Source organism: Canis lupus, chromosome 29, assembly GCF_048164855.1.
Source record: "Canis lupus baileyi chromosome 29, mCanLup2.hap1, whole genome shotgun sequence".
Classification (NCBI taxonomy): Eukaryota; Metazoa; Chordata; class Mammalia; order Carnivora; family Canidae; genus Canis; species Canis lupus.
The window spans coordinates 11,302,263-11,323,529 of NC_132866.1; the positions used below are offsets into that span (position 1 = coordinate 11,302,263).

Sequence of the window (21,267 nt, forward strand, 5' to 3'; positions counted from 1 at the left end):
GGTTGCTGTGAATATTAAACAAGAATGTAACTTCCTATAATTATTTAGGGGGACTTGTGAAAGATGGATTTGCTAATCTTAACACATGATGAACTTTAGGTGTCCCAGTGTCTTTTTCTTTGAGAGTGTTTCCATAAAGTAAAATATGGTGCCGAAATGAATGAGGCAACTTTATAAATACTTGCTGTATCCCTTGTTTGAGGAGCCCTAACTCATATGAGCCTAAGGTATCAATACACAGCTTTGTCTAGTACACAGTAATGTAGTATCCCCACAAGTTAGTTATCTCAGCATTTGGAAATAAGGAAAATAAAATACATGAGTCTGTCCGTGTGTGACACTGCTGAAGGCAAAGAATTCGTATTGTGTTGCTAAAGGTCATAAGTAAAAACACCAAACCAGGAAAACTTTGGGCCTGGAAAGAAAGAAACACACACAAAGAGCCTTGCTTGGACATAACTAGCTTAGGCTGAAACTTGACAACTCTTTTATTTCCCTCTACAAAATGGTATCTATGTTTTATTTTAAGAGATTGTTTTTGTCCTATGTATGTACTAAAAGTAATATTAAAGTAATATTTTAATATTAAATTTGGGTCCTTTCCACCTCTTAGGATTTTCTAAGTATATTTGAAAATAGAGAACATACCTTTTCTAGGGAATAACATCTGACTCAAATCTCATATCAGAGTTTTTTTGTTTGTTTGTTTGTTTGTTTTTTTTTAAGATTTTATTTGTTTATTCATGAGAGACATAGAGGGAGAAGCAGGCTCCTCCCTGTGAGCCCAATGAGGGATTTGATCTCTGGACTGAGATCGTGCCCTGAGCTGAAGGCTCAACAGCTGAGCCACCCAGCCGTCCCTCAGAGTTACTTCTTAATGCATATTTCATTAAGTTCCTGTTTTCTAGGCTGATAAGATTTTTTTTATGTGAGAGACATGCTTTGTTTTTGAAAAAAATTAAAGTATCCTATTTATTTAAAAGGATTTAATTTTGTAACAAGGTGCTATATAATATGGATTTGAGAGAAGATCATGGATTGATTGCATATGAAATGATTTTATGTCTGTTTTCTTTTTTAAAAATGATAGTTTAGATTTAGTTTTATTTATTTATTTATTTATTTATTTATTTATTTATTTATTTATTTATTTATTTATTTATATCTATTCATGATAGTCATACAGAGAGAGAGAGAGAGAGGCAGAGACACAGGCAGAGGGAGAAGCAGGCTCCATGCACCCGGAGCCCGACATGGGATTCAATCCCGGGTCTCCAGGATCACGCCCTGGGCCAAAGGCAGGCGCCAAACTGCTGTGCCACCCAGGGATCCTCTTTTTTTTTTTTTTAATTTTTATTTATGATAGTTACAGAGAGAGAGAGAGAGAGAGAGGCAGAGACATAGGCAGAGGGAGAAGCAGGCTCCATGCACCGGGCGCCCGACGTGGGATTCGATCCCGGGTCTCCAGGATCGTGCCTTGGGCCAAAGGCAGGCGCCAAACTGCTGCGCCACCCAGGGATCCCTCTTCATTCTTAATATGAAATATTTACTATGGTTTTGCAAACAATGTGAATATGTAGCTTGCTAATTAAAATTTTTATTTTTGTTTTTCTTAATAAAATTTTAAATATACTTTTTGTGTATATCACAGCCTCAACAAGAAGTGGATTTAAACTCCCCACGAACTACCACTTTGGAAAGACAGACTTTCTATTGTGTCCCAGTGCCTGGGGAATCTACATGGGTAAAAGAAATATCCTTTATCTGAAATTTCTTCTGTGCTGAGAGGTTCTTGATAACTTTATTATTTGAAAAGACCACAATTAAATTTTGCGTTTTTAGAAACTTAGTCTTTTTACACCAGCGAAGTTAGCTGGAAAAAAATTGTTCTTCGTTTACAGAGCCTGGCTTTATTTTAATGAAATGTTTTTCATTTGTCCTAAATGAGAAAAGTTATAAAAACAACCCAAGTATGCATCTTTGAGAAATGATAAAATTGTGGTACATTCCCATAGTGAAATACTGTTAAAAAGATCCAGGTGGATTTAAAGGTACTGAAAAAGAATACCATAATTAAATAAAAACACAGTTTCAAAATAACTAATTCTGGATTCTTTTTTTTTTTTTAAAGATTATTTTATTTATTTATTCAGAGAGAGAGAGGCAGAGACACAGGCAGAGAGGGAGAAGCAGGCTCCATCCTGATGTGGGACTTGATCCCCGGTCTCTAGGATCACACCCCGGGCTGCAGGCGGCGCTAAACCGCTGCGCCACTGGGGCTGCTCTAATTCTGGATTCTGAAGGGAAAAAACATGTTTCTTTTGAGAGATGTTTTGACATCTCAGTTTCATTTTTAATGTTTTCATTAAATTTTTTAGTAATTTTTTAAGGCATAGTTCACATACCCTGAGATCCATGAATTTTAACGTTGCACTCCAGTGATTTGGACAAATGCACACCCATTTTTTTTTACACCCATCAAAGTAAAGAACTTGTGCCAGAAACTTCCCTTATGTCCAGGCACTTCACTGTCCTCTTGTAACAATTGTGCTGATTTCTTTCACTGTAGCTGCATTTTACCTATTCTTGTGTGTCATAAAATGGAATCATGCAGTCTTTTGTGTCTGATTTTTGTTCTCCATAATACATTTGAGATTTATCCTTTTGTGTGTGAGAGTAGCTCATTCCTTTTTATTGCTGATTTTATTTGTTTATATTTTTTCCACTGGATGAGCATTTGGGTTGTTTCCAGTTTGGGGCCTGGCATTTTGTGAGAAGATTTTCAATTAGGTTTTTTATTAGTTTTCTCTGTGTATCAGTTGTGATAAGTTGTATCTTTCAAGTAATGGTTTCAAAATCATTTAGTCATACTTGTTAAATTTATGTCAGTAACAAAGCTTTTCATAATATTTCCTTATTTTCCTTTTCATGTCTGGGAAATATCTAGCAATGATCTCTCTTCATTTCCAGTAATGTTAATTAATTTTTCTTTTATTCTGGATCAGTATTGTTCATGGTTTGTCAAAGAACCAACTGTTGAATTTTCTGTTTTCAATCTCGTTGACTTATTTCCTTTTATGCTAGTTTGGCTTTAATTTTTCTCTAGCTTCTCAGAGTGGAGGCTCAGATAATTATTTTCAAAGCTTCCCTTTTTTTTAAAAAAATTTTTTATTTATTTATGATAGTCACACAGAGAGAGAGAGGCAGAGAGGCAGAGACACAGGCAGAGGGAGAAGCAGGCTCCACGCACTGGGAGCCCGACGTGGGATTCAATCCCGGGTCTCCAGGATCGCGCCCTGGGCCAAAGGCAGGCGCCAAACCGCTGCGCCACCCAGGGATCCCTCAAAGCTTCCCTTTCTAATATGAGCATTGAAGGCTATATATTTTTTCTAATAACTGCTTTGGTTGCATTCCACAGATTTTGATTTCACCATCACTCAACTCAAAAATATTTTCTAATTTTCCTTGTGATTTCTTTTTTTCTTTTTAATCTTACCACACTGTACTTCCATCTCTTCCTCTCATTCTTTATGCTGCTGTTGGCATTCGCTTCATTTGTACTTAAACTATGGAGCCCACAATACTTTATCCTGTTTGCTGTAAGCGTTTATTTTCTACATAAATTAAGAAATGAGGAAACAGTGTCTTTGTGTTTGTGGTATGTACCATTTCTAGTTCTCTTTTTTCTTTTTGTTTTTATATAGAGTCATTTCACTAAGGCTGTTTTTAATTTTTTTTTTAAAGCACAGATCTAAAGATTAAAATGTTAAATAATAAAGTGTAGATCTGTTGGTGGTGAGTTTTTTGGTTCAACTTCTTTTTTTGTTTGTTTTGTTTTTTGAGATTTTATTTACTTATTCATGAGAGACACACAGAGAGAGGCAGAGACACAGGCAGAGGGAGAAGCAGGCTCTTCAAGGGGAGCCCGATGCGGCACTTGATCTCAGAACCCAAGATCACGACCTAAGTGGAAGGCAGGCATATACTTGACCACTGAGCCACCCAGTACCCCCTTTCACCTCAATTTTTGAAGGATATTTTTACTGGATACAGAATTCTGGATTGACAGCTCTTTACCCTCCCCAGCATTCTATGTCTTCTTCCATTGTCTGTTAACCTCTGTTGCTTTTTTTGCTTGTTCCTTTTGTTTTGTTTTTAAAGAGAGTGAGTGAGGGGAGAGGCAGGAGGAGGAGGAGAGACTCTTAAGCAGACCCCATGCCTGATGTAGATCTTGATGTGTGGCTCAATCCACAACCCTGAGATCATGATTTGAGCCAAAATCAAGAGTTGGATGCTCAACTGACTATATCACCCAGGTGCCCTGATCCCTGTTGCTTTTTGAGGAAAGTCTAATTGTCATTTTACTGTATTCCTGTATGTAATATCTTTGATTTTTCCCTGGCTGCCTTTAATGTTCTCTGTGTCTATAGTTTTTGGCAGTTTTACTGTGATGGGCTGGGTGTGGGCTTTTTTGTGTTTATCTTGCTTGGGTATTTTTGAGGTTTTGGATCTGTAGTCTGGTATTTTTCAGATTTCAGCCTTTATTTCTTAAAAAAAAATTTTTTTTAAAGCTTTTATTTATGTGAAAGATACATTTATTTATGGGAGTGGGGTGGGTGTAGACAGAGGGAGAAGCAGACTCCCTGCTAAGCAAGGAGCCTGACGTGGAACTCAATCCCAGGACTCTGGGATCATGACCTGAGCTGAAAGCAGATGCTTAACTGACCGTGGCCCCCAGGTGCCCTTCTTTAAATATTTTTCTGTCTTAGTCTCTTGGCATTGTCTCATTTTCTGGGGATTCAATCAGATAATCATTAAATGTTGTTATTCTCCAGATGACAAAGATTGTGGGGGTTTTTTGTTCCTTTACATTTCAGATATTCAGTTCTTGATTTTTCATTTGGTTCTTTTCCATCGTTCCCATTTCTCTGGTAACATCCCTCATCTTTGACTCAGCTGTCTTTTTTTTTTTTTTTTTTTTTTAAGATTTTATCCATTTATTTGAGAGTAAGAGCACGTGCACAAGCATGGGAGAGGGGCAGAGGGAGAAGGAGAAGCAGACTCCCCACTAGGAGCCCAACATGGGTCTTGATCCCAGGACCCAAGATCATGACCTGAGCTGAAGGCAGATACTTAACTGACTGAGCATTCAAGTGCCCTTCGTCTTTGTTTTAAAATTGAATTTTAAGGTTTAGAAGGAACATACTTTAACACAATAAAGGCTATATATATATTTTTAAATGATTTTTTAAATACCTTTTAGTATTCTTGTCTGCTAATTCCAATATCTGAGTCCTCTCTGGGTTTGTTTTTATTAATTTTAATCCTGATCGTAAGTCATGTTTTGTTGCCTCTTTATATATAACTAATAATGTGTTACTATATGCTGATATACAACATTGTAGAGGGTTGGTTTTGTCTTCCTTCCAGTAATGTTGCATTTTCTGACAGGTGATTTAAGTGGATCACTTTGACTTTGTCATGGCTTGGTTTTGAAATTTGTTAAGGTGGGTATGGAATGGCCCTTGCTGTGTAGGAGATGTGTTCGTGAGATGTGCTATTTCTGGGTCACACCTAAGTAAGTACCCAAGATGTTCATCAGGGTCCAGTTCTAGTATTATACAATTTCCAGAATTTACAGTTAGCTCCCAGCCAACTAGCAACTGTTTTCCTGCTAGGCCTCAAGGAATCCTGACTGTACATCCATAGTTTTGTGTTCAGCCAAAGACCCAAGTAAAAGCTGAACAGGTTTTTGGGTCTTTATCTGCAACACTTGCCTTTTTGTTACTCTGTTTTTGTTTGCTTTGCAAATTCTGGTTGCTCAGTAACCCTGAACTGTGTGCTCTGTTTTCTCTACTTAGCAAGGGTGAGACCTTCATGTCTCTTTGTTGCAGTTTGGGAAATATTCCCAAGAGAAGGCTGGGAAGAATGTGGAGTTTCCCGGTGTGTTTCCTTATTCAGGAACTATAGCCTTAAACTCCTTTACAGCATTCAGTGCCTGAATGTCTTTTGTGCTCATGTCTTTTGTGCAGTTTGTAGTTCTTCATAGTGCAGGTAGGGAGCATGAGGTTAAGCTGCTACTCTGATGATCAGAACTGGAAGTCCAGTCTTTTAAAAGGATGTTTTAATTTTAACCAAATTGCAAACCAGTCAGCTTTTATGAGCCCTGTAATTAGGATTCCTTAGGATTCCTCAATTCATGGTAGATTTTTCTTAACTTTTCATTTAACGCCTATGTTAATGCAAACCAAGCTCGAGTCAGCCCTTCGACATCCTACACTCCCAGTCGTCACAAGAGGAGTTACGAAGATGATGAAGATATGGACCTACAGCCCAATAAACAGAAAGACCAACATGCAGGGGCCAGGCAAGCAGGTAGTGTATGCCAATGAGCTTTCTGTACATCTCTCTCTCTCTCAAATGTGTTTTCAGAGTTAAGGTTGTGTAATATTGCTCTAGATTTAGGAACTGACCATGATTTAACAACCCTGCGTTCAAGTTCATCAGTTATAGACAGTTTTGTGAGTTTCTACAGTACTCTTTGGTCAAACTGCTTCATAAATGAGCAGTTAGGCATCACTTAGACGTGTCTGCTTTCCTGTTAATTTGTAAGAGTTTCAGAAGGCTAGTTGAAAAAGGTCTTTTCTCATTCTTTATTTTTATCTCAGCTCCTGAGTAATATGGAAGCTAGTACTTTATGCTGAAAATGTTTTTCTTTATATCTGAAAACATCCTTTTTCATTTGATTTTTGAGATAGTGTTACGTTTTTATTTTTTAAAGATTTTATTTATTCATAGAGAGAGCACGTGCACGCAAGCAAGGGGAGGGGCAAAAGGAGGGGGAGATGCAGGCTCCCCACTGAGCAGGGAGTCTGACATGGGGTGGCGAGGGGCTGATGCAGGGCAATCCAGGGCCCTGGATCACTACCTGAACTGAAGGCAGATGCTTAACCAGCTGAGCCACCCAGGCGCCCCCAAATAGTGGTACGTTAATTTAGTAAGATCAAAAGCATCAGAGGATAACTATGAAATTGTGGTCAACTATGTAACTTCGTTCTCAGCTTGAGAGCAGAGAGCCCTTAGAATAGTCACAGTTCTGTTCTATTTATGCACATTTGTAGTGGTTTATCATGAAACATGCTGAAAACCCAATGAATTCTGATAATACAGGGTGACCAAAAGTTGCAATATCCTAAGAGCATGAGATAATTTCATAATTCACATATTTCATTCTTGATTTCACCAATCACAGTGTTTAGGAGTGGTGAGTTTCTTAATTATGGCAGGTAGATAAGTTTGTCTTTATTCCTCTTTTATGTCTATTCACTTCTCTTGAGCACCATCATCAGGAGGCAAGTTGAAGGGAGAGGGGGTCAAACAATTCAGTCTAGTCAAGGAGCATCTGTAAGATTCAATTGAGAGTGGTAAAGAATTACTAAAAATTTCATTTAACCATAGATTTCCTACTTTAGAACTTCATATTACTGTATTTCCTTAGAGCAAAGGCATATTTTAATGTTTCTAACTTTGGAATGTTTTACAATCTGTACAAATGTGGTGGTCTTTTTCTCCACCCACTCCCTAAGTGTTCATTAAAATTAGTGTGTGTCATAACAATAAATAACATACTAGCATCTGGGATGTATGGTATTTCTCTTATCACCTAAGCAGCTGATGCTCTCCTCTTTTTTGCGTTTTGTTTGGATGTCATTCTGTATATAGGGCCCTTGGACATTTGAGTGCGTTTGTGTACAGCTTAACTTGTTTGTTGGTTTCTAGGTGATCTTTCAAGCTATATATATTTTTAAATTTTTTTTAAGATAAGATCACATGTAACTGTAAGAAATAAGTTTCCCCTGATAGTAACATCTTATATAATTATAGTAGAATATCATCACCAGAAAGTGGACATTGACACCACCCTTCGACCTTCTATTCACGTTTCTTATCTTAAATGTACTTATTTGTGTGTATTTAGTTTTGGGCAGTGTTGTCACTTATAGATGTCACGTGTGGAGCTGCTACCACAGTATCTAGAACAGTCCATTGCCCACGTCTTTCAAGTCGCCCTTTTAGAGTCATGCTTCCTGCTCTCCGGCCTCTCCCTTCGCCACAAGTCCCTAACCCCTAGCAAACACTAATCCATTCTTCATCTCTGTCCTAATGTTATTACAAGAGTGTTATGTAGTCAGGTATACTGCAATTAAAAAAAAAAAAAGATTCCAGTCTAGCATTAACCCTAATAAAATAATAAGTTACATAAATGGAATCATACAGTTTGTTCATTTTGTGAATTGACTTTTTTCATTCAGCAAAACTTCCTTGAGATCCATCTAGGTTGTTGCATGTATTAATAGTATATTCCTTCTTATTGCTGAGCTGTTTTATGGTGGGGCAAGCTATATGTTGGTTCTAATTAATTGTACGCCCTAAGCTGTGACTACTTTCAAGGATAGAGAGCATTTTTTAAATCATTTTTGTATTGCCAGCAGCTAGCCTGATTTAGGAATCAGAATGAATTGTACATAATGAATGTTACAAATTATTTAGTAAATGAATTTATTGCTATATGGTTTTATTCTGTTTAATAAGTAGAAAAACATGTTCTTTCAAGGTGGGTTCATTGTCAGTAGACAGTGTGTTTTGTAGGTTAAAGATGTCACAGTCACTGTATTAAATACTAACTTTTACAATACTTGAGGTTTGAAGGGAGGAGTTTTTTTGTTAATGGGAGAAATGATTAAAATTTTCAGATCTTCATAATCTTCTGTTTTAGCTCAGACAGAGGGTTTTGTTAGCATATGCTACTTTCTTAAGAACTGTAACAACTTGGGTTTTGAGTTCAGAAGCATCATTTATATCAAACTTGAAAGACTCTTTAGGAAGCCTTAAAAATGACTAAGTACAGTGCTGTTCTTTGAATTTAGGGAGTGTTGGTGGTCTTCAGTGGTGTGGAGAGCCAAAACGTTTAGAAACTGAAGCTTCTACTGGGCAACAGCTGAACTTCTTGAACCTCTCTTCTCCTTTTGACCTGAATTTTCCACTGCCAGGGGAGAAGGGCCCTGCATGCCTTGTGAAGGTACTAAACCCTTTATAGACCTGACCTTGTTGTAGATGTGGAATGTGTCTTGGGAGTTAACATGGAGTACTCTCAGCGTCTATGTTTGTTTCCCATGGCTGCTGTAGTGAATATTCACAACGTTAGTGGCTTTTAAACAACAAAAATTTATTATTTTTACAGGCTTTAGGTCAGAAGTCCAACATCTATCTCACTGAGGATAAAATCAAGGTGTCCTTGGGGCTGCATTCCTTTTTGGATGCTCTGGGGGAGAATCTGTTTTCTTGCCTTTTCCAGTTTTATAAATACTCCCATTTCTTGGTTTGAGGCCCCTTCTTCCATCTTCAAAGCCAGCAGCTATGCATTTCTCTAACCATGTTTTCATAGTCATTTCTCCCTTAGACCGTAGGTAGGAGAGATTCTCCCATTTTAAGAACCTTGGTGATTAGATTGGGCCCAACCAGGTAATACAGGATGATCTCATCTTGGGGTCTTGAATGTACACACATCCCTTTTGCTTGTCAGGTAACATATTCACAGATTTCAGGAATTAGGATGTAGACCTCTTTGGGAGGCCATGCTCTGCCAACCACAGCACTCTCAAAGAATTGAAGGATATGGGGCACCTGGTTGGCTCAGTTGGTGGAGCCTGTGACTCTTGATCTCAGGGTTGTGAGTTTGAGCCCCATGTTTTTTTACTTAAAAAAAAAATTTGAATATTTCCAACACAGAATAGTTTAATTCATGTGTACTTCCTTTCTCTATCATTTCCAACTTCCAACAGTATCTGTGCATTTTCAACATTATTCTCATCAAAATCTGTATCTCATTTGTATTTAAAATAAAATAGAAGGCAAAAAATCTATTGGTAGTTTGTTCTATCTTGCTTACCCTGGTTTTTTGATCCTGATAGGTGAAACAAGCAATATAAGTTTCAGAGATGATCACTGAGAATTTTCATTCTTTTATTTTATGATTTTAACCTAAATGGCACTTTAGTTATATATCACAGGGACCAGACAGGACAGCTTCCTGCCGTGCTTCAGTTTAGCCTCATCAAGAGGAGGCTTTGACAGTTACTGAAGTCCATCAAAGATAGACTTCGAAAATTTTATTGTGAAAAACCTTTCTGAGTTTTGTGTTCCTAATGGTGCATAGTTGGTGAATAAGTCCAAAGTTAGTAGTCCTGCGTTTTTTTTTTTCCTTTCTTGGTGTGCTTAATAGGTTTTGAGATAATGCATGGTTCTTGTTTTTCTTTAAAGATTTTATTTTTTATTTATTTGGGAGAGAGAAAGAACATGAGTAGGGGGAAGGGCAGAGGGAGAAGCAGACTCCAGCTGAGCAGGAAGCCCAACGTGGGGCTTAATCCCAAGACCCTGGGATCTTGACCTGAGCTGAAGGCCCTCCGTTAACTTACTGAGCTACCCAGGTACCTGATAATGCATGTCTCTAAAGTTAATTGATCAACATCATTTGGGAAAGCCTTTTCTTCGAAGTAGTGTAGTGCGTTGATAACAGACCTTGGTCCAGGAGTCAGGAGTCCTGTGTTTTAGTTGTTAATTGCTAACTAGGAAAATGACTTTAGGCTAGTACTTTATTGTCTTGGTTTCAATTTATGAAATAAATGAGTTGCTTTAAGGTCCATTTCCTGACCGATAAAAATCTAAGATACTATTATTACCTTAACACTAATATTTTATGACTTTTTGGTGTTATTTGGTCCTAACAATGTGATTTTTATATGATCTCCTATCAGGTATATGAAGACTGGGATTGTTTCAAAGTCAATGACGTTCTTGAGTTATATGGTGTCCTGTCTGTGGATCCTGTACTAAGTATACTAAATAATGATGAAAGGTGAGTCTGTTTGCTCTTTTTTGGGTAAATTTATTTTGATCTAATTTCAAACTTGCAGACAAATTGGAGGATATTTATAAAGAACTTTCTCCGTTTACCCAGAGTTAGCAGTTGTGAACGCTGGTATCCCATTTGTTCTGTCATTCATATGTGTATACGCACATGTATTTTTCTGCAAAACTTGAGAGTAAGTTGCATACATTATTCCCTAAATACTTGAGTCCTTATTTCCTAAGAACAAAGACTTTCTCCTGTAAAGTCAGGGTACAGTTATAAAAAATGAGGAATTTGCTCTAAACACACCATACACTAACTCATGGTCCATACCATGGGCCATGGTTCTTTCTTGTGAGTTTTTTTTCTTTTTCTGTTTTCTTTTTCTTTTTTCCTTTTTCTTTTCTTCTCCTCCTCTTTCTCCTTTTTCTCCTTCTCCCTCATCTCCTTCTCCCTCCTCCCTCCCTCCCTCCCTCCCTCCTCTTCTTCCCCCTCCCTCTTCCTCCTTCTTCCTCCTCCTCCTCCTTCTTCCTCCTTCTTCCTCCTTCTTCCTCCTCCTCCTTCCTCCTCCTCCCTCCTCCTCCTCCTTCTCCTTGATCCAGGATCCATAGGGTCATATGTTTCACTCACCTGGAACAGTTCTCAACTTTTGTCTTTCCTGGCCTTGACACCTTTTTTTTTTTTTAAACTTCACAAAAATTTGTTTCTCACAGTTCTGGAGGCTGGGAAGTCCCAAGAGTAAGGTGCTGATGCTGACATACCTATGTCTGGTGTCTAGTGAGGGCCCATTTCCTGGTTTGTAGATGGCTGTCTTCCTGTGTTGTCACATGTCAGAGACCCTCGACACCTTTGAAGAGGACAGCCAGTCACTTTGTAGAATATCTCAGTTTGGGTTTGTGTGACGTTTCCTCATTAGATTCAGGCTGTCCTATCAGGAGGCACATAATGTCCGTGTGCCCCATTACTAGTGATACTAATTTTGATCATTTTGTTAAGGTGACATCTGTCAGGTTTCTGTCTTATAAGGTTTCTGTTTTTTTACTTTGTAAAAATAAGCAATTTGGAAGGAGATACTTGGAGACTACATAAATACCCAGTTTCTCATTTCATCGCTTTTTTTTAATATCCACTGATGATTTCTTAAAAAGATTTATTTATGTACTTTAGAGAGAGTAGGAGGGGCAGATGTAGAGGGAGAGAGAATCTCAAGCAGACTCTGCACGGAGTGTAGAGCCCAACACAGGGCTTGATCCCATGACCTTGAGATCAAGGCCTGAGCTGAAACTAACAGATGCTCAACTGATGGTGCCACCCAGACACCCCTATGCATTGATGATTCTTGAGTCAGTTTTGTTACTCTCATGGTGATTTTATCTCTCAGTCATTCCTTCTACACTAGTTTATTGGCATTTTGTTGGAAGAGAGATTTCCCTTCTCTCTTGTTTATTTAAGTAGTTTGTTTATATCAGCACGGATGTTAGTCTGGTACTTGAGATTCAAATTTTCTCATTTGGCTAGTGGGAGTCATTGTAAATATGTTCTGGGGCCTTGCTGACATGACCTCATTTTTGAACATATCTTTTCTGACACATTATGCTGTTTCAACCTCATCTTGTCCGATCCATACTCCAACTGCAGTGTCAGCTATTTTTCTAAGCATCAGTTTTTACTTATTTTTTATTTATTTATTTATTTATTTATTTATTTATTTATTTATTTATTTATTTATTTATGATAGTCACACACAGAGAGAGAGAGAGAGAGAGGCAGAGACACAGGCAGATGGAGAAGCAGGCTCCATGCACCGGGAGCCCGACGTGGGACTCGATCCTGGGTCTCCAGGATCGTGCCCTGGGCCAAAGGCAGGCGCCAAACCGCTGCGCCACCCAGGGATCCCGCATCAGTTTCTTTTAGTGAGGAATTTTAAAGTCACGATGTGAGTGCTTGTGTGCTCATTGGTTCTAGGATTGGTATTGCTTCTATGCCTTTTTAGTGGACAGTGCTAGGAAGTGTATATACATATACACTGTATGCATACAAATAAATGAATGTTTATTTACCCATACATCTTTATATATTTTTATTTACTTATTTGACAGAGTTAGAGCATGTAAGTAGGGGGAGTGGGAAAGGGAGAAGCAGACTCCCCGCTGAGCAGGGAGCCTGACGTGGAGCTCGATTCCAGGACCCTGAGATCGTGACCCAAGCCGAAGGCAGATGTTTAACCGACTGAGCCCCCAGCCACCCTTCTTATGTATTAATAAGTCTCTCTATCAGAACCATGAATTCACAGTGTTTCTAGTTCTAGCTCCACGTGCACATGTCCTCCCTTCTCCCTCCACATTATTTGTAACTCCTAACAGAAAGAAGCTTGACTCCATTATTCCCCATATATTCCATGGCACAGAGAAGGCAACTTCAGAATTGGTAATCTATGCCACTGCAAAAAACCTCATAATTTGAGTTCAAGAATGGTTTCTACTTCTTTTTATTTTAAAATGAAGTCTATAGTCAGGGTTCTGTGTCCATAGTTCCTGGAGTGAGTCCTTTTCTTCTCCTTTGGTTCTTTGGCTCATTATTCATTTAATGTAGTTAAGCTTATTTGTTTCTATTGCGTTTCACATTAGAGTTTCTCGTCTATCCTTGTCCATCCTCATTTTGAATTTTTTAAGTATAGAAAACGTTGACATTGTTGCCCACAACACAGTTACATACAAAGAAGGTAGGGGTGTCATCCCCCCCTGCCCTGTTCCCACTCACCCTCCATAGGGAACCAACCTGTCTCTGCTTTTATCTTTCTTATATTTTTTGCAAAAATAAGTAGACATGTGTATGTTCTATCCCCCCTTTATATGAAGGTGGTATGGTAATATGTATTCTTTATACTTTCTCACCCCATTTAACAATATATCCTGAAAACCCAAGTCTTTCTCATTCTCTCTTGTTTCCTTTTGAATTTGCCAAGAGTGGGATCATATCCCCTCACGCAAAACAGTTTTCTTGTTGAGTATTGGACATTGATCTTGGTTTCCCTATAAGAAGAGTTTACTTTTCACCATAAGAAAAAAAAAGGGGGCGGGGGACAGAAATTTTAAACAACTGTAAATACACACACACACACACACACACACACACACACACACACATATATAATGCAGCAACATATGTGTGTGTGTGTGTGTGTGTGTGTGTGTGTAGCAGATTGCTTGTCCTGGAGGTTTCTGATTATGATTTTCCTGCTTTAGTCACTTCATTTGTTGAAGCCGCTTAATCCACAGATGCATCCGATGGCTTGAGTTGTCAACCTGGTTTGGCCCTTTAACTGGCCATGTGGATTCCTCATTGTAGATGAGGGTAGGTGAGGCGTTAATGAATTGATGTGTGCCCAGCAAAGAACACTGCCCAATGCGCAGTACATACCATGTAAAAGTTGTCATCGTCCTTGCGTGTAAGGAGGGCAGCAGTATAAATTGGGGACTCTGTAGAGCAGCTGGTAAAGTCTGAAGTTCTAGAAACGTTTTAGTGATTTGTTTCAGTCATATCACTATGAGTTAATCGTCTGCTAATTTTTTAGCAAATCTGAAAAAGTCATTTTTTCACTGCTTGACTATTCACTATTCAAGGAGGTGAAATGGAAGAATAAAATTTAGGAAAACCAGTTAGCAAAATAAGAGATAAATGGATCTTCCACACTGAATAATAGATACCTAATGGCTTTTGAGAAAAGGACTTCAGTTTTTGAGACAAGCTGTGAAGTATTTCATGTCTCAGCTGATAAGGTGGTTTCCAAGCACAGATACTCTTTATCAGTGATGCATTCTGTCCCATTAGTTGTAGTTCTAGCATCCTCAAAGTGTTCTTGTTCTTGAAGAATACATACATATCCTCATATGACCTGATTCACCTGATGTCTATGTGGCATGACAATTTAGCATGAGGAGCCATTTTCCATTCTTTGAGGAGATGTACAGGTGGAACCATTCTTGGCTTGAATTCTCATTTTCAGAGCTGTGCCTATGAATTGAAGTTTTCTCCTCTCTGTAGGGATGCCTCTTCGCTCCTGGATCCGATGGAATGCACAGACACTGCCGAGGAGCAGAGAGTGCACAGTCCTCCTGCTTCATTAGTGCCAAGAATTCATGTGGTTTTAGCTCAGAAGTTACAGCACATCAATCCTTTACTGCCTGCCTGCCTTAACAAGGAGGAGAGCAAAACCTGTAAGTGTAAGTGCTGAGGCCTCGGGACCCAGAGACCGTTAGCCCTGCGCATGTTGGGAGCTGCGTGTGCCGTGTGCTTACGGTGGGGCTGAGCCGGTCAGTTCCTCGTTGCTCAGGTTAATCTAGCGATCTCTGTGACTCTGGCCCATTTTCCTTTATGTCAATTTTCTTTATTAAAATGAGGCCCAAAAGTTGACAAGCTGTCTTACTTTGAATGTTGGCATCACTTAACGACCAATATTTTAAGTCTACACTAGTTGTCTACAGACTTGAGTGCTTTGTTCCTGAGACACTGGGGAGGAACTGGTATGTGTGTTCTGAGTGTGGTCTCCCTCCCTTCTCTAGTTGTTTCAGGTTTCATGTCCGAATTGTCCCCCATCCGAGCAGAGCTGCTTGGGTTCCTCACTCACGCCCTTCTGGGAGATAGCTTGGCTGCTGAATACCTGATATTGCATCTCATCTCTACAGTGTAAGTGCTATATTCCTGGCGGCAGGCAGGGGAGGTGGGGGTTTTGTTGAAAGTGGAAGAGAGCAGGAAGGTTTCTCGGGTAACTTCTCTGCTACTGTTGATTATTTTCGTCATCAAATGGTTTTTATTCATTCAGTGTAATAAGTATTACATGATATCACGAATTCCTTTGTCCATTTTTTTGTTTTACATTTAACCTTTTGTTTGTCTCCCTTAAATACAAGAGCCACAATCAGACAAAGAATCTAGCTGATGAGTAAAATGAGCTATTTTATTCTTTTTGCATTCTGAATTCTCTGTTTATACATCCTAACGCTCTGCAAGGCCCAGTGTACACACATCTAACTTGTATGCAGACGTGCTTTACCTCCTTTCCCCTCCACCGCAGGTCTTTATTTTTTGATTTCAGAAATAACTTGTGTCTTCAGCAAGTTCCAGGAGCATGAGGAGACTGGAAATTGTCTGTAATCTCACCCACTTAGAGATGATCTCCAGTAACACATTGGGCTCATGTTCGTTTCATCTTTTTTGTTTACGTATGTGTACATTCCTACACGGATCTCCATCGTACTCTAAATGGATCCACGTCTTGTTTTTATCATTTAACATATCTTAAACATTCTTCTTCTTCTTCTTCTTTTTTTTTTTTTTTTAAGATTTTGTTTATCTATTCATGAGAGAGAAAGAGGCAGAAACGTAGGCAGAGGGAGAAGCAGGCTCCATGCAGGGAGCCTGATGTGGGACTTGATCCCGGGACTCCAGGATTATGCCCTGAGCTGAAGGCAGATGCTCAACTGCTGAGCCACCCAGGTGTCCCTATCTTTTTTTTTTTTTAAAGATTTTATTTATTTATTCATGAGAGACACAGAGAGAGAGAGAGGCAGAGACACAGGAGGAGGGAGAAACAGGCTCCATGCAGGGAGCCCAGTGTGGGACTTGATCCCAGGACTCCAGAATCACGCCCTGGGCCAAAGGCAGGTGCCAAACTGCTGAGCCACCCAGAGATTCCAGGGTGTCCCTATCTTAAACATTCTTGTTTTGTAATTCTTCATGAACTTCATGAACTGTAATGGCTATACAGTATTTTGTTATAGACCGTTGTGCTAGTTCCATAATTGTTAGATTTCCTAGTTTTCCTCTGTAAATGACACTGCAGTCAACATCTTTGTACTGCAGACCTTCACTTGGTTGGGACTTCAGATCGCTGTATATAACAGTTGAGTACAGACTCTGGAGCCAAAGTCGGTAGGTTCAAATCCAGCTCTCCTGCATCCTGCTGTGTGAACTCGGGCATGTTACTTCAGATTTCTGTCTCAGATTTCTCACCTGTACAGCGAAGATGACCTGCCTCAGAGAGTCTAGGAATTAAATGAGACATTTAAGCCCTCTGAACAGTCCCTATAGCACATGCTCAGTGCTCATATATAAGTACTGGCTATTATTTTTATTGCTGTTATTCTGATAAATGAACTGATCAGAGTAATTTGCTTTATTTTTATTATTTATTTACTTATTCATGAGAAACACACACACACAGAGGCAGAGACATAGGCAGAGGGAGAAGCAGGCTCCATGCAGGGAGCCCGATGTGGGGACTTGATCCTGGGACCCAGGTGCTAAACTGCTGAGCCACCCAGGGATCCCAATTTGCTTTATTTTTAATGACAGTATTGTGCTAATCTTTGTTTGCTTTTTGATGGAAATCAGAAAATCATCAATATCTTACTGGTTGGTATCTTTTTATCTAGGTATACAAGAAGAGACGTTCTTCCACTGGGAAAATTCACAGTTAACTTGAGTGGTTGCCCACGGAATAGTACCTTCACAGAACACTTGTACCGGATCATTCAACATCTTGTTCCAGCAGTAAGATCAATATAAATATTTATTACAAATCTGAACACTCTGGGGCGCCTGGGTAGCTCAGTTGGTGGGGAACCAGTTTCTCCCTCTGCCTCTCCCTCTGCCCCTCCCCGGTCCACTTGTGTTCTCTTCTCTGCTCACTGTCTCAAAAAAAATACATTAAACAAACAAACAAAAAACCTAGGGGCCAAGGGCAATCGACAGCCACAGAGTATGGTGCCACAAAGGAGAGCCTTGGGGGTCAGGACGACTGTGCTGTCAGAAAAGGTTAGGAATGGGGATGTCTGAGGAGGAACCGCCAAGTGCTCTGCCAGAAGGGCCAGGCTTTGAGTTGGAACTGTCTTGCTTGCATTTCGTCCTGTTTACACTGTTGTACACATGCCCCGAAGTTTTCCTGAATGATGTGACAATATGTGTTTTCCGTGGCCATTCAGAGCCTGTGTTTTCAAAACAAATAGTAGAATACAAGAAAATGCTTTCAAGTATAAAAAGTACCTCAAACCATCTGCAGATAACACTGGGGTTACTGGCTCTACCAGCTTTTGAAGTAGCAAATCCATTATGCCATAGTTAAGGTACAAGCAGAACAATAAAAAAATAGTGAGATTAATTTTAAAAGTTGTCTTATAATGATTTCTTTCACACTGAGTCTGGATGCCAACAGGGCAGCCATGAAGTTTCTGCTTCAGTTTGTATGATCAGATGAACTCATGGGAAGTTGGTTGATGTGAGAGATTTTTGAACATGTTTTATCTTGTGCTTGAAAGACATTCAATATTGGGATACCTTTTCAAGAACATTAATACATCCTATATAAATGTCAAGTTACAATGTAAAGATTTAACAAAATTCTTTATGTATCTTCAGCGTTCATTCTAATGGGCTACTGTCCCAGATACCGTCTCCCTAGACTGTTTGATCATCAGGTGAAAGTGCCTGTTTATATACAAGTCAGCCCCTCCCTACCTGCTCTCAGCCCTGCCTGACGTGATTGTGAGCTGCCACCATCTCTGCGTTCTATCGAATTTTGGTCAGCAGCAAAATTTGATTTTTGTCACATCCCTTTCCTTCCCCTTGAAATGCAGTTTAAATGGAGTCCTTATGGTGAAAGTTGAAATATTCAGTGTCCTTTTAGTATAATCCTTTCTCAAACAAGGAGCCCTAGCCCTGTCACCTGAAATAAAACAAGCTTGAGACCATCTGCTGTAGCTCAGGTAGGGGGAGACAGACCTCGTATTTCCCCTGTAGAACGTTTCCAGTTTCCAGGAGCGGAGGTATCTTATACACTAACCTTTTTTCTGAGGTAACCCCTCTGGTTGTTGAGAACTCCAATCAAGGTCACCTCAGAGTATGAGTTTTTAAGGAGTCCTAAAGTAAGACAACCATTTTCGGGGTTACTCATTGCCTCTCTCCATTTGTGTCCTAAATTACTCCGCCGTGTGCTATTTTAGTGTTTTGGAAAATGAAAACGTGTTATTTAGCATAAAAAAAATAAAAATTAAATCAAATTAAAAATTTAAAAAAAACCTGAGCATCCTTTAAAAACCCATCTAATTGTCTTTTCAGCTCAAGTGTTTAACTTTGAGATTTTAATAATCTTATTAAAGAGGACATAGCCTGCCATGTCCCATAATTTACATATTCACCCCTAAACATTTCACTTGCCTTTTATTGCCTTAGCACAAGTTTCTAGGACTCTAATGGCACGATTGCAAGTACATCCCTTAAAATTATATTCTTGGTTGATGCCAGTTTGTGCAACTTGGTATCATTTTTGTGCATTAAAATCTTAAATCTTTAAATAAGCCTAAATTAGAGGACCATGGTTCATTTAGTTTAGGTAATAAAGATCTTTCTCTCCATTACCCCAGTTTTAATTCCTGTTTGCAAAGTCACACTGCCTTTGTTTGCCAGGGCAGATGGAATGCAGGGTTTGTGTGGTAGTGAAACATTGGGAACGAGGGAATTGCTTCTGACTAGTCATGTGAGTGGCAATGCTGATCATGTCTTATTTTGGAGATTTAGGAGGTTAAAATAGATCATTCATGTGACCATGTTATTAGAGGGTAAGGCCCTTAAACAGCAGTAGACCAAGCAGACCAGCATTTCTCACACTCCTTAACTCACTTGACACAAAAAATTGACTCAAAGAGGTATAGTTTATCTGTGTGGGTTTTGTTTTATTTTTAAGATTAAAGTTTTGGGTTTTTAAAAAGATTTTATTTATTTATTCATGAGGGAGACAGAGACAAAGAGAAAGAGAGGCAGAGACACAGGCAGAGGGAGAAACATGCTCTATGCAGGGAACTTGATGTGAGACTTGATCCCGGGTCTCCAGGATCACACCCTGGGCTGAAGGCAGGCGCTAAACCGCTGAGCTACCCAGGGATCCCTTATCTGTGTTTTTATTATCAATTTACCATAGTAGAAAATAAAACTAAAGATATACCAAAATATTCTTGAAAATAATTACATATGAACATAAAATATTTTTGTAACAATAGCTATTTTCCCAAGTCATAAAGTGACCTGGCTTTAAACTTTTGCCAATCTCAAAATAAATAAATAAATAAATAAATAAATAATAAATAAATAAATAAATAAATAAAAAATAAATAAATAAATAAATAAATAAATAAATTTTTGCCAGTCTCTTTAATATCTGGATTAATAGAAGACCACTGATAAACGATTATCAAATCGTTTCTGCATTCAGTCTTTTGTGATAGGATGTTTTGATTGAAGTACATGAAGGAGAGCTGACCTCTTTGAATAATGGGATATTCCTTGATACCAAACCAAAACTGGTCACATGGCATTTTTTTAAAGGATAGTTGCAAGTGTGAAATCTGTAATCTCCTCAAGGAACTTTTCATACTCTGTTACTGTAAATCCATTGTTCTGCCTTGCACATTGATTGGGTCTTTTATCCATGCATGCTTTGGATCTCATGGACTCCATAAAATATATCAGCCACTCCCTCGGAGTTCCCTGGACCACATTTTGGGAATTACTGAAATGGCCTTCTATCATAATATTCTGAAATCTGACTAATAAAAAGTAAATACAGAATATGTCATTGAAGTGCCATGGAGAACAGTAAAGGTGCAGGGGAAGTGGGGGGGCTAGGGAGTCTGGGCTAGAGTGGAGTACCTCAGGTATACAGTGTGGGGGGAAGGTCTCACCTTCAGGGAATTCAGGGAGAGACTTGCTGCAAGCGTAGGAACAGGCCAAATGCTTCTGTTGGAGGGAATGTCCATCCTGTGCAGGGAGAGCAAGCACGGCTCTGAGGCTGTGGTGTGCTCGGCACACTTGAGGCCCACCAGCAGAGGCCAGTGTGGCCAGTGTGGACCGAGTTCTGGGAGAAGGGGAGGAGGTGAAGTCCAAGCAGCAGCCTAGCATGCATAAGTAGGACACAGATTATGTTTGTAAATGTGAAAATTCTCTGTGGTTGATGCTCAGGGTTGTAGCGTGGTGAGGTATTTCCTTGTTCTATTTTTCATCGCTTTGTAGTAGCTTTTTCATCGCTTTGTAGTAGATTTGTGGGTTTTACTCTTCATTGTTACATATCCCACTCCCTTACATTCCTCTTGCGAGTTTATGTCTAGCACCAAACTTTTTCTGAACACTTGCCTGGTTAATATCTTGTTTAGTTTTCACAGTGGGTGTACTGTGATCGACCTGCTTCTGCTACGTGCAGCTAGACCCTGCTGTGTGCCACCCTGTATTTAGACAGACTTCTTCTGTCTAGAATGTGGTCCTAGCCCCCTGCCCGTTTTCTTTGAATCACTGAGCCATAGTACAATAAT

General features: G+C 39.2%; 1 protein-coding gene across 2 annotated transcripts in view; it reads left to right on the top strand.

Annotated features, from left to right (window-relative positions):
* Nucleotides 1-21,267, top strand: part of MCMBP (minichromosome maintenance complex binding protein) — a 49,619-nt gene that overhangs the window by 19,518 nt on the left and 8,834 nt on the right. The window contains exons 5-11 of one of the 2 annotated variants that reach the window (XM_072805100.1): nucleotides 1,652-1,753; nucleotides 6,231-6,375; nucleotides 8,928-9,079; nucleotides 10,815-10,915; nucleotides 14,954-15,132; nucleotides 15,472-15,595; nucleotides 17,344-17,461. In XM_072805100.1, coding sequence (XP_072661201.1) covers nucleotides 1,652-1,753; nucleotides 6,231-6,375; nucleotides 8,928-9,079; nucleotides 10,815-10,915; nucleotides 14,954-15,132; nucleotides 15,472-15,595; nucleotides 17,344-17,461 — 921 coding nt within the window. The remainder of the gene's footprint in view (nucleotides 1-1,651; nucleotides 1,754-6,230; nucleotides 6,376-8,927; nucleotides 9,080-10,814; nucleotides 10,916-14,953; nucleotides 15,133-15,471; nucleotides 15,596-17,343; nucleotides 17,462-21,267) is intronic. The other variant, XM_072805101.1, reaches the window with a different exon arrangement.